Source organism: Prionailurus bengalensis, chromosome B4 (assembly GCF_016509475.1).
Source record: "Prionailurus bengalensis isolate Pbe53 chromosome B4, Fcat_Pben_1.1_paternal_pri, whole genome shotgun sequence".
In the NCBI taxonomy this organism is placed as follows: domain Eukaryota; kingdom Metazoa; phylum Chordata; class Mammalia; order Carnivora; family Felidae; genus Prionailurus; species Prionailurus bengalensis.
The window spans coordinates 36687646-36700034 of record NC_057358.1 but is presented as its reverse complement, the minus strand read 5'-3'; the positions used below and the strand labels follow the sequence as shown (position 1 = coordinate 36700034).

Here is a 12389-nt window from a genome sequence, read left to right as displayed (position 1 = left end):
CTGTTAATTTTGAACAATGCCTTTATTTTGTCATGGCTTATGCAAAGTGAAGTTCTGCCATACTTCTCTTGTTTCCTTTTGGGAGTAATACAGGTTAAATTATTGACATTTTATAGATTATCTCAATCATATTTTAAGACAGTGTAAAATAACATGAATTCTAATTTGTTAAATTCAAGTTCTGAGAGCCCTGGTAGCTACTTTCTGACTTTCCCAGTCTGCTTTATTTTTTCTTCTTGAGGAGGGAAGCTGACTTGGGGTTTTCTGTTTTGTCTTGGTTCTAGCACATGCAAATGACAATCCAGGCTCTCCAGGATGAATTGCGGATCCAGAGGGACCTGAACCAGCTGTTTCAGCAAGATAGTAGCAGTAGGACTGGTGAACCTTTTGTGGCAGAGCTGACAGAGGAGAACTTTCAGAGGTTACATGCTGAGCATGAGCGGCAGGCCAAAGAGCTGTTTCTTCTTCGAAAGACTTTGGAGGAAATGGAGTTGCGTATTGAGACTCAGAAGCAAACCCTAAATGCTCGGGATGAATCCATCAAGAAACTTCTGGAGATGTTGCAGAGCAAAGGACTTTCTGCTAAGGCTACTGAAGAAGATCATGAGAGAACAAGACGACTGGCAGAGGCAGAGATGCACGTCCACCACCTAGAAAGCCTTTTGGAGCAGAAGGAAAAAGAGAACAGTATGTTGAGAGAGGTGAGTGCTTTTTCAGTTGTCTTGACTTAACTGATAGTCTCTCCCACCCGGCATTAGTTAGCGTCTTGGCTTAGATAAATTTACATACTCCATTGAATTAGCCCGAAGGGAATTTCTTCTTTGATATTTAAGTGCTTCACTGATTTCTGATTTGCTCTCTTGTATGAGATGGCATTGACTAGTATGTATACTGGCTTGATAAATTTCTGGATCTTTCTGTCCCCCGCCCCCAATCTGGTTTCTGTAGACACATTTTATTGCTAGAGGGACACAGAATTTTCTTAGTTTGTTACTGATCTCTTGATTTGTTCATAGAGACCCACACAGCAAAAACAGAATCAGATTACCTAATTATTGTTTAATTTCAGAATATTATTAAGAGAAAAAGTGTTTACCTCAGTTTAGATGTGCTTGTATAGTCCTTGGTAGTAGTAATGGATGTTTGCTCTGTGGTTGCCATAGAAACTTGCCTTGCTCTAAAAGATATGTAATAAAAATCATTTGCTGCCATGGAGGCACAGTGAGAAAGAATGATATAGAGCACACTGTCAGTTATTTTTTATAGAGGAAACTCAGACTTAAGCTGGCCACTGTGACTGTTGATAATCTTTCACTTTTCTAGGTAATGATTCATTTTAAGAAAACATAAATGAAAAATACATCTTCCTTTGAATTAAAAAAAATTGACAGCTGTAATTCTCTATATGTGGCCAGAGACTTCAGATAACTTTCCCATTTGGATAGGGAAAAAAAAATCACAGAATTGTGTTACTGTCAGTCTGAATGAAGTATGAGGAAAGGAATTAAAAGCATGGAATATTCCCAAAGCAGCAAAATAGTAACTGTAAAAGGATACTTCTATATTTGTAGTTCTATAACTTCTCCTTTTGTAAGGAATATGAAATATTTACAGTGAGGACATTTTATTTTTGATAAAGAGGAAATTCAGTGTTTTTTAAAAACATGATTTTATTACATAGTAAATTCATGGTAGCTTAATGTAGTAAAATTAGCAAAAACTTAAAATCCCAGGTATCATTACCTACTGATAACTGTTATGCATATGTTTCCAGTCATTTTTATTATGTATACATTCCTTCTGCATTAAAAAAATTATTTATTTATTTATTGTGAGAGAGGGGCAGAGAGAAAGAGAGAACCCCAAACAGACCTCTTGCTGCCAGCACAGAGCCTGATGCAGGGCTTGATCTCACAACCGTGAGATCATGACCTGAGCCCAAATCAAGACTCGGATGCTTTACTGGCTGAGCCACCCAGCTCGCCACCTTTCTGTATTTCTTTCTCTTAAAAAAGATAGAATACTGTACATTAGTATTGTCTAATAGAAGTTTCTGTGATGATGGAAATGTTCTGTATCTGCTTTGTTCATTATGGTAGCCACTAGTCACATATGGTTATGGAGCTCTTGAATTGTGGCTAGTGTGACTGAGGAACTGACTTAAATTTTATTTCACTATAACTAATCTGGAATTAAATTTAATTAATCAAATTTAAATTTAAGTATCTATGTGCAGCTTGTGGCTTCTGTGTTAGTGTAGGTATGCATAATGTAATGTCACATGCTTTTCTTGATAATGTATTTGACCATCTTTTGTCAGGTATATGTAGAGTTTTGTAATTTCAGATGAATTTATAACGTTTGATTGAATATTGAAAATTTAGACCACTATTTTTCAGTAGTATAAAACTGCTGTGCTGAATATCCTTAACCATATATCTCTGTACATTAATTTTTTTCCTTAGGATAAATTCCTAGAAATGAATTTGCTTGAAAGGTGTGTACATTTTTGAAACTGAATAATCTCATCTTCCAGAATGATTGGACCAGTTTATCTTCCTAGCAGTGTATATAACATGTTGTTAGAATTAATCAGCAGCTATGTACATTTTAGGCTCTTCAAATTATCAGACTGTAATATTTTAGGAAATTTTCAGTCAACTGGTATGTTACAGGCACATCCTGAGTTTGTTTCAATTTACATTAAAGACTTTATATTTTAATGAGATTACTTAGAGCCTGGCCATAGACTTTTGTTAGAGAAGTTGTAATAATCTCACACAGCATGCAACCTGAAATGTTTCCCAGCATCATGAATTTTGAATGTTATGTTTTTAGTGCTTCTGTTCTGAGTGTTTCAACCTATGCCCATTTATTTATTTGAAAGCATTTTAAATTGAAGTATAGTTGACACAGAACATTACATTAATTTTAAGTGTACAGTATAGTGATTTGACACCTCTGTACATTGTGCTGTACTCGCTACAGGTATAGCTACCATCTGTCACCATACAGTGCTAGAACAGTACCAGTGACTATATTTCTTGTGCTCTCCTTTTATCCCTGTGACTTATTCATTCTGTATCTCCCACTCCTCTTTACCCATTTTGCCTATCCTTCAACACATCTCCTCTCTTGCAGTTTGTCCTCTATAGACTCTTTCTGCTTTTTGTTAATTTATTTTGTGTTTTAGATTCCACATATAAGTGAAATATATGGTATTTGTCTCTTTCACTTATTTCACTTAGCATAATACCCTCTAAGTCCATCCATGTTGTCGTAAGTGGCTAGATTGCATTCTTTTTTATTATGCCTATTTACTTTTGAGTTTTGGAGTTAATAAATGGTGAACAGTTAAGGAGTGTGAAAAGCTACATTGTTACTCTGGCAGAGAACAGAGATGTGGTGAATTTGAAAAAGTGGTAGAAAAAAACATGAATATAAGACTGATTTTTCAACTAACAAGCTCTACAAAATCAAGTCCCGCTTACGTACATAGTGTGGAAGAAATATAGGTAGGCCTTATCAATCATACCAACACACAATTCTCGTTGCTGTTAGTAACATAGCATCATCTTACAGGAAAACACAGTCTTACAAATTAAAATTACTTAAGAGCAGGTGGAAATGATTGTTTCAGAAACAAATGTTTAGAATTCTAGTTTTCTTTTCTGTTTCTCCTATTTACCTTCAAGACTTAGACCAAATTTTAGTTCTTTGAAGTTTTCCTCATGTAGCTGTATACTTAAATGTAGATGAACCAATCCTATGATAGTATATTTATATTTACCTGTATGTTTCTTCATTGTTTGCTTCATTTTTTGCATCAAAGATACATTTTTTAAATATTTTATTTATTATATATATATGTATATATATATATATTTTAAATATTTTTATTTATTTTTGAGAGAGAGAGCGAGAGAGCGAGAGAGAGAGCATGATGGGGGGAAGGGCAGATAGAGAGAGGGAGACACAGAATCTGAACCAGGCTCCAGGCTCCAGGCTCCAACCTGTCAGCACAGAGCCTGATCCTGGGCTCAAACTCATGAACTCTGAGATCATGACCTGAGCTGAAGTCAGACACTTAACTGAGCCACCCAGGTGCCCCTGAAGATTTTATTTTTAAGTAATCTTTATACCCAACATAGGGTTCGAACCCACAACCTGGAGATCAAGAGTTGCATGCTCCCCTGACTGAGCCAGCCAGGCGCCCTCAAAGATACATGTTTTTTAAAAAAATCTTTATTTTGCCAGTGTCTATCAAATACACAGTGGGTACTCAAGAAATGTTAGTTGAGTAAGTTGAAATGTAAGCCAAAAAATTTAAACCTAGAACTTACAGAAAGAAGGATAGCATTTCAAGTTTTTTTTTTCCCCCAGTGAAACCACTGGGTTCTCAAATCTGATGAAGTTTGGAAAACAAGTTAAACTCAAAACTAATTTTACTTATGAGTTTAGTTATACATATTATAAATAAAATATTAGCAGATAGAATCAGCATTATGATAAAAGGATAATACTCTGACCAAAAGGAGGTTATTCCAGCAATGCCAGAATGGCTTAATTTATCATACACAGTTACAATTTGTATTAGATAAAAGGAAAAGAGAATCTTGTGGTATTTGATGGCTGTCTGAAATATATTAGATAAAATGTTACAGAATTTTGATTGAAAATGAAACAAAATGAACTAAAAATAAGAATTGAATACTTTTAAATAAGATTTAAATAAATAACATAATAAATGTATATAATAACCACATTTCAAACTAATAGCCAGCATCAGGCTTACTGTGCCATACTAGAAATGCCCACTGAAGTTAGAAAGAGGTCAGGGGCACCTGAGTGGTTCAGTCAGTTAAGTGTCCAACTTCTGCTCAGGTCATGATCTTGCATTTCGTGAGTTTCAGCCCCGTGTCAGGCTCTGTGCTGACAGCTCAGAGCCTGGAGCCTGATTTGGATTCTGTGCCTCCCTCTCTTTCTCTGCCCCTTCCCCACTCACGCTCTGTCTCTCTCTGTCTCTCAGAAGTGAATAAACGTTAAAATTTTTTTTTTTTTAGAAAGAGGTCAAAGATGGTTGGGTTCATCAGTATTTAACATTATTCTGGGTGTGTTACATGGTACAATTAGGTAAGGAAATGTAATAAATAATATCAGTAATGGTAATGGAGAGGAAAAGGCTAAATTTTCATTATAGTGTAGATGGGAACATCAATATAAAGATGTCACCTTACCCCAGATCTGTAAATTTAATGTAATTCTACTGGGAATGATTTTCAAACATGCCTTAATGATGTTGTAGTTTATTTGCAGAAGAACAGTGTAGGAACACTTGCTTAAGCAGATCATGATACACATATTTTATTTTTATTTTTATTTTATTTTATTTTTTAATTTTTTAATGTTTATTTTTGAGAGAGAGAGAAAGAGAGAGAGAACAAGAGCAGGCAGGGGAGGGGCAGAGAGAGAGGGAGACACAGAAACTGAAGCAGGCTCTAGGCTCCCACCTGTCAGCCCAGCCCCACGCAGGGCTCAATCCCATGAGCCATGAGATCATGACCTGAGCTGAAGTTGGGTGCTTAACTGACTGAGCCACCCAGGTGCCCCTTTATTTTTTCTTAAAAAATTTTTTTTTAATGTTTATTTTTGAGAGAGAGCGAGAGAAAGCAAGTGAGTCGGGGAGGGGCAGAGAGAGAGGGAAACATAGAATCTGAAGCAGGCTCCAGACTCTGAGCTGTCAGCACAGAGCCTGATGTGGGGCTCGAATCCATGAACTGTGAGATCATGACCTGAGCCGAAGTCAGATGCCCAACTAACTGAGCCACCCAGGTGCCCCATGATACATGTATTTTAAACCCAGTGATCTTAAAATGTACTGGCACAGCAGTGGATAGCTAGATCAATGAAACAAAATAGAAACCAGAAATAATATGGTTTTAAAAATCTTATTTTGTTTTAGAGAGAGAGAGAGAGCAGGGGAACAGGGCAGGAGAGAGACTGAGTATCACAAGCAGGCTCCACACTCAGCACAGAGCCCAAAGCAGGCTCGATTCCAAAACCCCAGGATCACAACCTGAGCCAAAAATCAAGAGTCAGACACTCAACTAACTGAGCCACCCAGGCACCCCAGAAATAATACAGTTTTAAGTATATGATGGATGTTTTAAATAGTGGCCATCCATTTGGAAAACAGTTACATAGTTACATCAAATTCTAGATGAAATAAAGAGCTACTTTATAAAAAATAAAAAACTAGAAGAAAATGTAAGTAAAACGCTTTTAATATAATTTTGAGAGAGGAAAGCATCTTTCACTGCCATAGGAAGAACCTTAAAGAATTAAATTTGTGGGGGCGCCTGGGTGGCTCAGTTGGTTGACTGTCCGTTTCTTAATTTCAGCTCAGGTCATGATCCCAGGGTCGTGGGATCAAGCCCTACTTTGGGCTCCATGCTGAGTGTGGAGACTGCTTAAGATTCTTTCTCTCCCTCTCTCCGTCTCCCTCTTTGCCTGCCCCCCACTCATGCATGCTCTCTCTCTTTCTAAAAATAAAAAATAAAAAAAAAAAAGAATTAAATTCGTGTATGTTAGAAATTACAGTTAACAAAAAGTTAAAATGATGATTTGGGGTAAAGTTTTCTAATGTATGGCTAACCTGATACATAAAGATTGTTTCTAAAACAAGAGACTAGAGGCACCACTTTTCCTTTTTTATTTATTCAACAAATAACTATTGAGCCTTTGATATGTATTTGATCCTAGGATGGGCATGGGTATACATTTTTTTATGTCAGACCACATGGTCTCTGCCCTCCTAGAACTTAAAAATCTAGTGGGAGACAGTAAACTGATAATTATGGGATGAAACTACATGATTGGGTGGAGTCTAATTTTGTTGGGGGAGGGGATTTCTGTAAATAGGATAAGCTCGTATGAGGAGGTGCCCCTGAGGTAAGGAGATTTGAGGAAAGACAAGGAGAAAGTCATGCTGAACATTTGGATAAAACTGTTTCATGAATAAAGGTTAAAAGTTGCGAAAGGCCTGATGGGAAGGAATTTTGAAGGAGCAACAAGGAGGCTAGAGGGCAAAAGCAAATTGTATAAGGTGAAGGCTGGCATCAGATGACAGGGTGAAGAGGTATCCAAGGACAAATCCATTCCTTTCATTCTTCAGATATTTGCTGGCACTAAGCATGTACAAAGCACTAGGGAAATAGTGAACAAAACATGCCCTCTGGGAGACAAAGCACTTGCCTTCATGATCCTTGCAGGTAATGCAACAGTTATATTCAAAGTGCAAGAAAAATCCATTCCAGTATTTAACCAAGGGAATGTTAAGATCAGGTTTGCTTTTTACAATTTACTCTGGTCGTGTTGAAAATAAATAGGGGAGGGAGAGTCAAGAGTGGACAAGGAAGTCTAATAACTTAACAGCTCTAATCTAGGGTAGGTGAGTGGTGACTTGAAATGACTTTTGCACATTATTGCACTAGTAGATCAAGGAAGTCAAAAAGAATTGTGAGTTGGCAATACCAGGATATCCATAGGTTTTGTTATTTATTGGATTTCGTGTTCATCTTTTTTTTTCAACGTTTATTTATTTTTGGGACAGAGAGAGACAGAGCATGAACGGGGGAGGGGCAGAGAGAGAGGGAGACACAGAATCGGAAACAGGCTCCAGGCTCTGAGCCATCAGCCCAGAGCCCGACGCGGGGCTCGAACTCACGGACCGCGAGATCGTGACCTGGCTGAAGTCGGACGCTTAACCGACTGCGCCACCCAGGCGCCCCTCGTGTTCATCTTTAAAGAAAAAGTGTTTCATCAATCCTAAGACTCACAGTTTTTCTTACTTTAGCAATATGGCATTGAGTTAAATTTTATCCTTGACAGTATCTTACAGTCTGTCAACAAGGCAGTAGTGGTGCTGATTTGTTTGCCTGTGCATTCAATCATAGCTGCTCAGTTTGTTACCACTGTAGTTGAGGGTGTGAGTTTTGTTGGTATTTCTCATGTTAACTTTAATTGTTCAGTATGTCATCAGTAATATCATGTGATGAATCAGCATTGACACCAGAGTTGCTGGCATGGGGAAAGTTATGAAAACAGTTCAAAATGGCATATAGTTAAAATATGGTTAAATAAGTAAAAGAGAACTCTAAGTTCTACTTTATACTCAGTATAAAATAAAAATTCTGGATGATAAAGCTTTGTGTAATTATTTATTTGGAGGCATTTCCCCCCTTTCTTTCCAGTACATAAAACAATAGTATATATTATAATCAGTGGCATCTTAGATTTGATGAAATACTGTAACATTAAAATAGCATTCCAGTAGCATTTGTGATTAGTTTTCTATTTTGTTTATAAAAATTATTCTGGGGGCGCCTGGGTGGCGCAGTCGGTTAAGCGTCCGCTTCAGCCAGGTCACGATCTCGCGGTCCGGGAGTTCGAGCCCCGCGTCGGGCTCTGGGCTGATGGCTCGGAGCCTGGAGCCTGTTTCCGATTCTGTGTCTCCCTCTCTCTCTGCCCCTCCCCCATTTAAGCTCTGTCTCTCTCTGTCCCAAAAATAAATGTTGAAAAAAAAATTAAAAAAAATTATTCTGTAGATAACAGATAAATAATCCCATCAAAGAAAAGCCAAAGAAGAAAATAATAAATTTAAATTAAGCATTGTGTTTTCTTTATACTAAATTACATTGTTGTGGGACTACTTATTGTTAGATTTTATATTGTTTACTGTAGTACCTTTCCTTTGATTGGTAGAATAGTGAAGACATGTGGTGGACAAACATTGAACTACAGTGAAGACTTGGCTTGGTCTGTGCTTGGGGTTTGGGCATACAGAGTGTTAAAGAGCTTTACAGGTAATTCTGTTAGACAACATAGTTTGAAAACCCAGTTTTGGTTCTCAGTCTGTTGGCAGAACACACCTAAGCTGACTATGAACTTTTTTGGATCTGCATTACCAAACATTATCTGTTGGCCAACTAAACACATTATTTATATACCTATATGTGCTCTCAGTTTTAAAAGTGTAAATGCTATTGTGGTAAATAAAATATAAATTTGTTTTAAAACATTAATACATTCATGCTGGTTTTTATCTCTTTAATATTTCAGTCAACAAACCTTTTAGTATAATTTCTATCATGTTGGGGTTTCCAGAAATGTTTGAGGTTAAAAGTATTAATATTTGACTAGGTTCCAGAATAGGAATTCTGAATCTAACTAGTGTATCTGAGGGATGCCTGTTTTTATCATTAGCAGTTGTAAGGTATAAGCAGAGGAGATTGAGAGAAAAAAAAGAAATAACAGACAAAGCATAGGAAGAATTTGAAAAGAAAAAGGGGCCCCAAGTTAGTTTGCTGCTTTGCAGTGATTTTGGAAAATGAGGACAGTTGCATACCTTATTTATTCAGGTTATTCCTTCCCTTTTCTTTGTGTCATTTGTGCCCTATTTCTATTTTGACAAGAAGATGATGTTTTCTCAGAATAATGCCATTACTAGAGGTGGTAAAGGGTTAAAGTACAATGGTGTCTGAGAGATACAGAAAACAGTGAGGATTCTTTCCGTTTATTCTCCCCTTCTTCTCTTTTTCTGTCTCCTCTGTGTTTTGAGTACACTAAAGCCAGAACTTGTATGGAAGATTGAATCTGTAAAGGGGCCTCACAAGTAATCTGGAGCTTCTACCCTTGAACCAAGGGTGCTGGAGGCTAAAACCTGAAACTTGAAAAAAGAAATTTCAGACATAAGTACTACTTGTCAGTCACAAATACTTCTTTCTCTCAGTCGTGTAAGTAAAAGTTGACTTTTTAAAAGAAACTGCCAAAGAGAGAAAAATACGAAGATTTATTCCTAACTTGCTTGTTTTCTAACTCTAGGTTAGTTATTATCTGGTAAATTAATGAGAGAAAATGAACATATTTTCTGTTGTTTACCACAGTTGACAGTGTAACAAGATCCAGATAATTCTACCTGTACTTTAATTGTTTTTGGATGAGAAATTTCAGGCCAATGGAGTGAAATAGAGTGAGCAAATAGAATATTCTAGTTCTTATATTTATTTGAATAGTACATTCATTTCTATTTCCAGTCTCTTTATTAACAGTGCATGAGTCAGAGGCTTGATGTACTCAGTTGGAAAGGGGAGTTTATCAGCTCACTGACTGCAAGATGTGTTCATAATGAGTTTTAATGTGCAGGCCTCTGAATGGAAATTTGTTACGAATGATAGGTTTTTCAAATGTCTTAATAGGAAAGCTTTATGCCTGTGGATGGTTTAAAATGCAGCCTAGTTCCTTAGCAAAGGAGGATTTTTTGTTCAAATGGATTTCTATTTTCTTTATGTTTTGCATATGTGGTTGCTAGGATTTAAAGTAAAATTGTTATAATTTAACTTTATAAAACATTTGGAAATTGACCTTATTTGGAATTAGGTAAAAGGAAGAAGTTAGATAAAATTAATTTGTTCAGTATCTGAATTGTGAGGTATCAAGGAAATGCAGTTTTAATATTTTCAAGTAGATATAGAAATACCAAATGAGAAATGTATAGGTTATAGGATTTTATTAATCGATGAAAGATTATTTACAATTAGTAGGATTCATTTTATTTTTCTATATGTACATTCATTTTATTGAATAAATATTACTAAATATCTGCTGTGTGTCCAGTTGGTCATCTTATTTACAGTGTGGAGAATAGGTTAATTGTGTACAAACTCGAGGCTCATAGGAAGCCGGTGGATTTGTTGTTTTAGTGTAGGTGAGAAGTTATTATGGCTTAAACTAACATGTTGAGATTTTGTCCTGCATTAGTGTGTTCTGGATTTTACTGTCTTCCTTAAATGAAGTGTTGTGGATTAACTTGATCTTTATAGGACTTGCTTTTAAATTCTGTTAGAGCTGATCTAGATAGCCTTTCCTATAGAGGCCTTAATTTCTATATAGAGAATTTTGAAGATCTGGGAAGAATGAAAGGAGAGACTGGTGTTTGGCTTGAGCTACTGGGAGAGCTGTGCTGTTTAGTGAGATGGAGAAGACTTACCTCTCATCACACTCATCAGATGATTGCGACTTCTAAGAGTTGGACTTTCTGGTGTCTCTGTTAAATGCCTCTGATGTTTTCTTTATTTTGGCCCTTTGGAACTAAAATTTCCTTAGCCTCATGTGAGTTCAGGTAGTTGCTCAATTCATAGCTCTCTGGGTAGTTGTTCTATCCTTAGTAGTTGTTGTTTGATGTTGTGGAGTCTTGCCCTGTGGGTACACACTTAGTATTTGGCCAAATACTCAAGGGGACCCCTGTCAAATTAGATACTGCTGCTTTTATGGCTAGCTTCCTTCTCTGTGATACTCTGCTCTGCACATTTTCACTGTCTTTAGGAGTCTTATCCATTGATCTGTCTTCTGAGCTCTGTATGACTGCTCTTTTCTGTTTGGCTTTCTCTCCTTGCATCATACTCTGAAGAGCTGGTTTGGGCCATCACATTTGTTTCTATTCTTTCAAGGATCATAGATCAGTGTGCCTTTTTCCAGTGTCTGAAAACAGTTATTTCATGCATTTTATCTAATTTTACAATAGTTTAAAATGAGTACAACAGGAGGGCCAGTCTTCTATTCATTTTGGTCAGATCATGTTGATTTTGTAGAGAATGAGAAGTGAATGGGAAACTTGTTGAAAGATTCAAAGCAGACCAAACTCCCATGGTTTGTTGATGCTTTATCAAGACTACTCTGGTGCTCTCTTGAGAGTGGACAGAGGAAATGGAAGGAAATGAACAGCTGTTGTAGTAATGTGGGGTTAAACTGAGCTGGAAATGGAGTACAGTGGAATAATTCAAGAAATATTTTGAAGATGGAGCAATCACTGCCTGCTACTGAATTTTGAACATCTGGGAAGAATGAAAGGAGAGACTGGTGTTTGGCTTGAGCTACTGGAGGGTAGTGATGTTTAGTGAGATGGAGAAGACTTACCTCTCGTCACACTCATCAGATGAAGAGCTAGATTAAGGAAGGTAAAATTCAGTTTTGTTACAGATAATAAAAGTTAAATTATCTACTAGACCTCTAAATAAAGATGTCAAATGGACAGTTGGATAAAGGAGTCTTGAAATCAGAGCAGAGGACAGGCCTGGGAATTCACTAGCATTTCAATTGAATTTTAAGCAGTGTAGAAGATTAGAGAGTTTTGATGGAAAAGAGGAGACAGTTTAGGGACTGGTCACCTGATCACTATAGTATCTAGGGGTCTAATTTTGAAGGAGGAACCTGTAAGAGAAATAGAGGAGCCCTTGGAGAAAAAGAAAAATAGGAGAGTGTGGTGTCATAATAGTCAAGAGAAAATGTGTATATAGGAGGGAGTGGCCCCACTGCTTTGAATGCCTCTGAGA

At 36.8% G+C, this 12389-nt stretch overlaps 1 protein-coding gene across 14 annotated transcripts in view; it reads left to right on the top strand.

The window, feature by feature from the left end:
• ERC1 (ELKS/RAB6-interacting/CAST family member 1) overlaps nucleotides 1-12389 on the top strand; it is a 518359-nt gene that overhangs the window by 93130 nt on the left and 412840 nt on the right. For all 14 annotated transcript variants that reach the window (XM_043565007.1, XM_043565004.1, XM_043565003.1 and 11 more), the window contains exon 3: nucleotides 285-701. In XM_043565007.1, the coding sequence (XP_043420942.1) occupies nucleotides 285-701 (417 nt within the window). The remainder of the gene's footprint in view (nucleotides 1-284; nucleotides 702-12389) is intronic.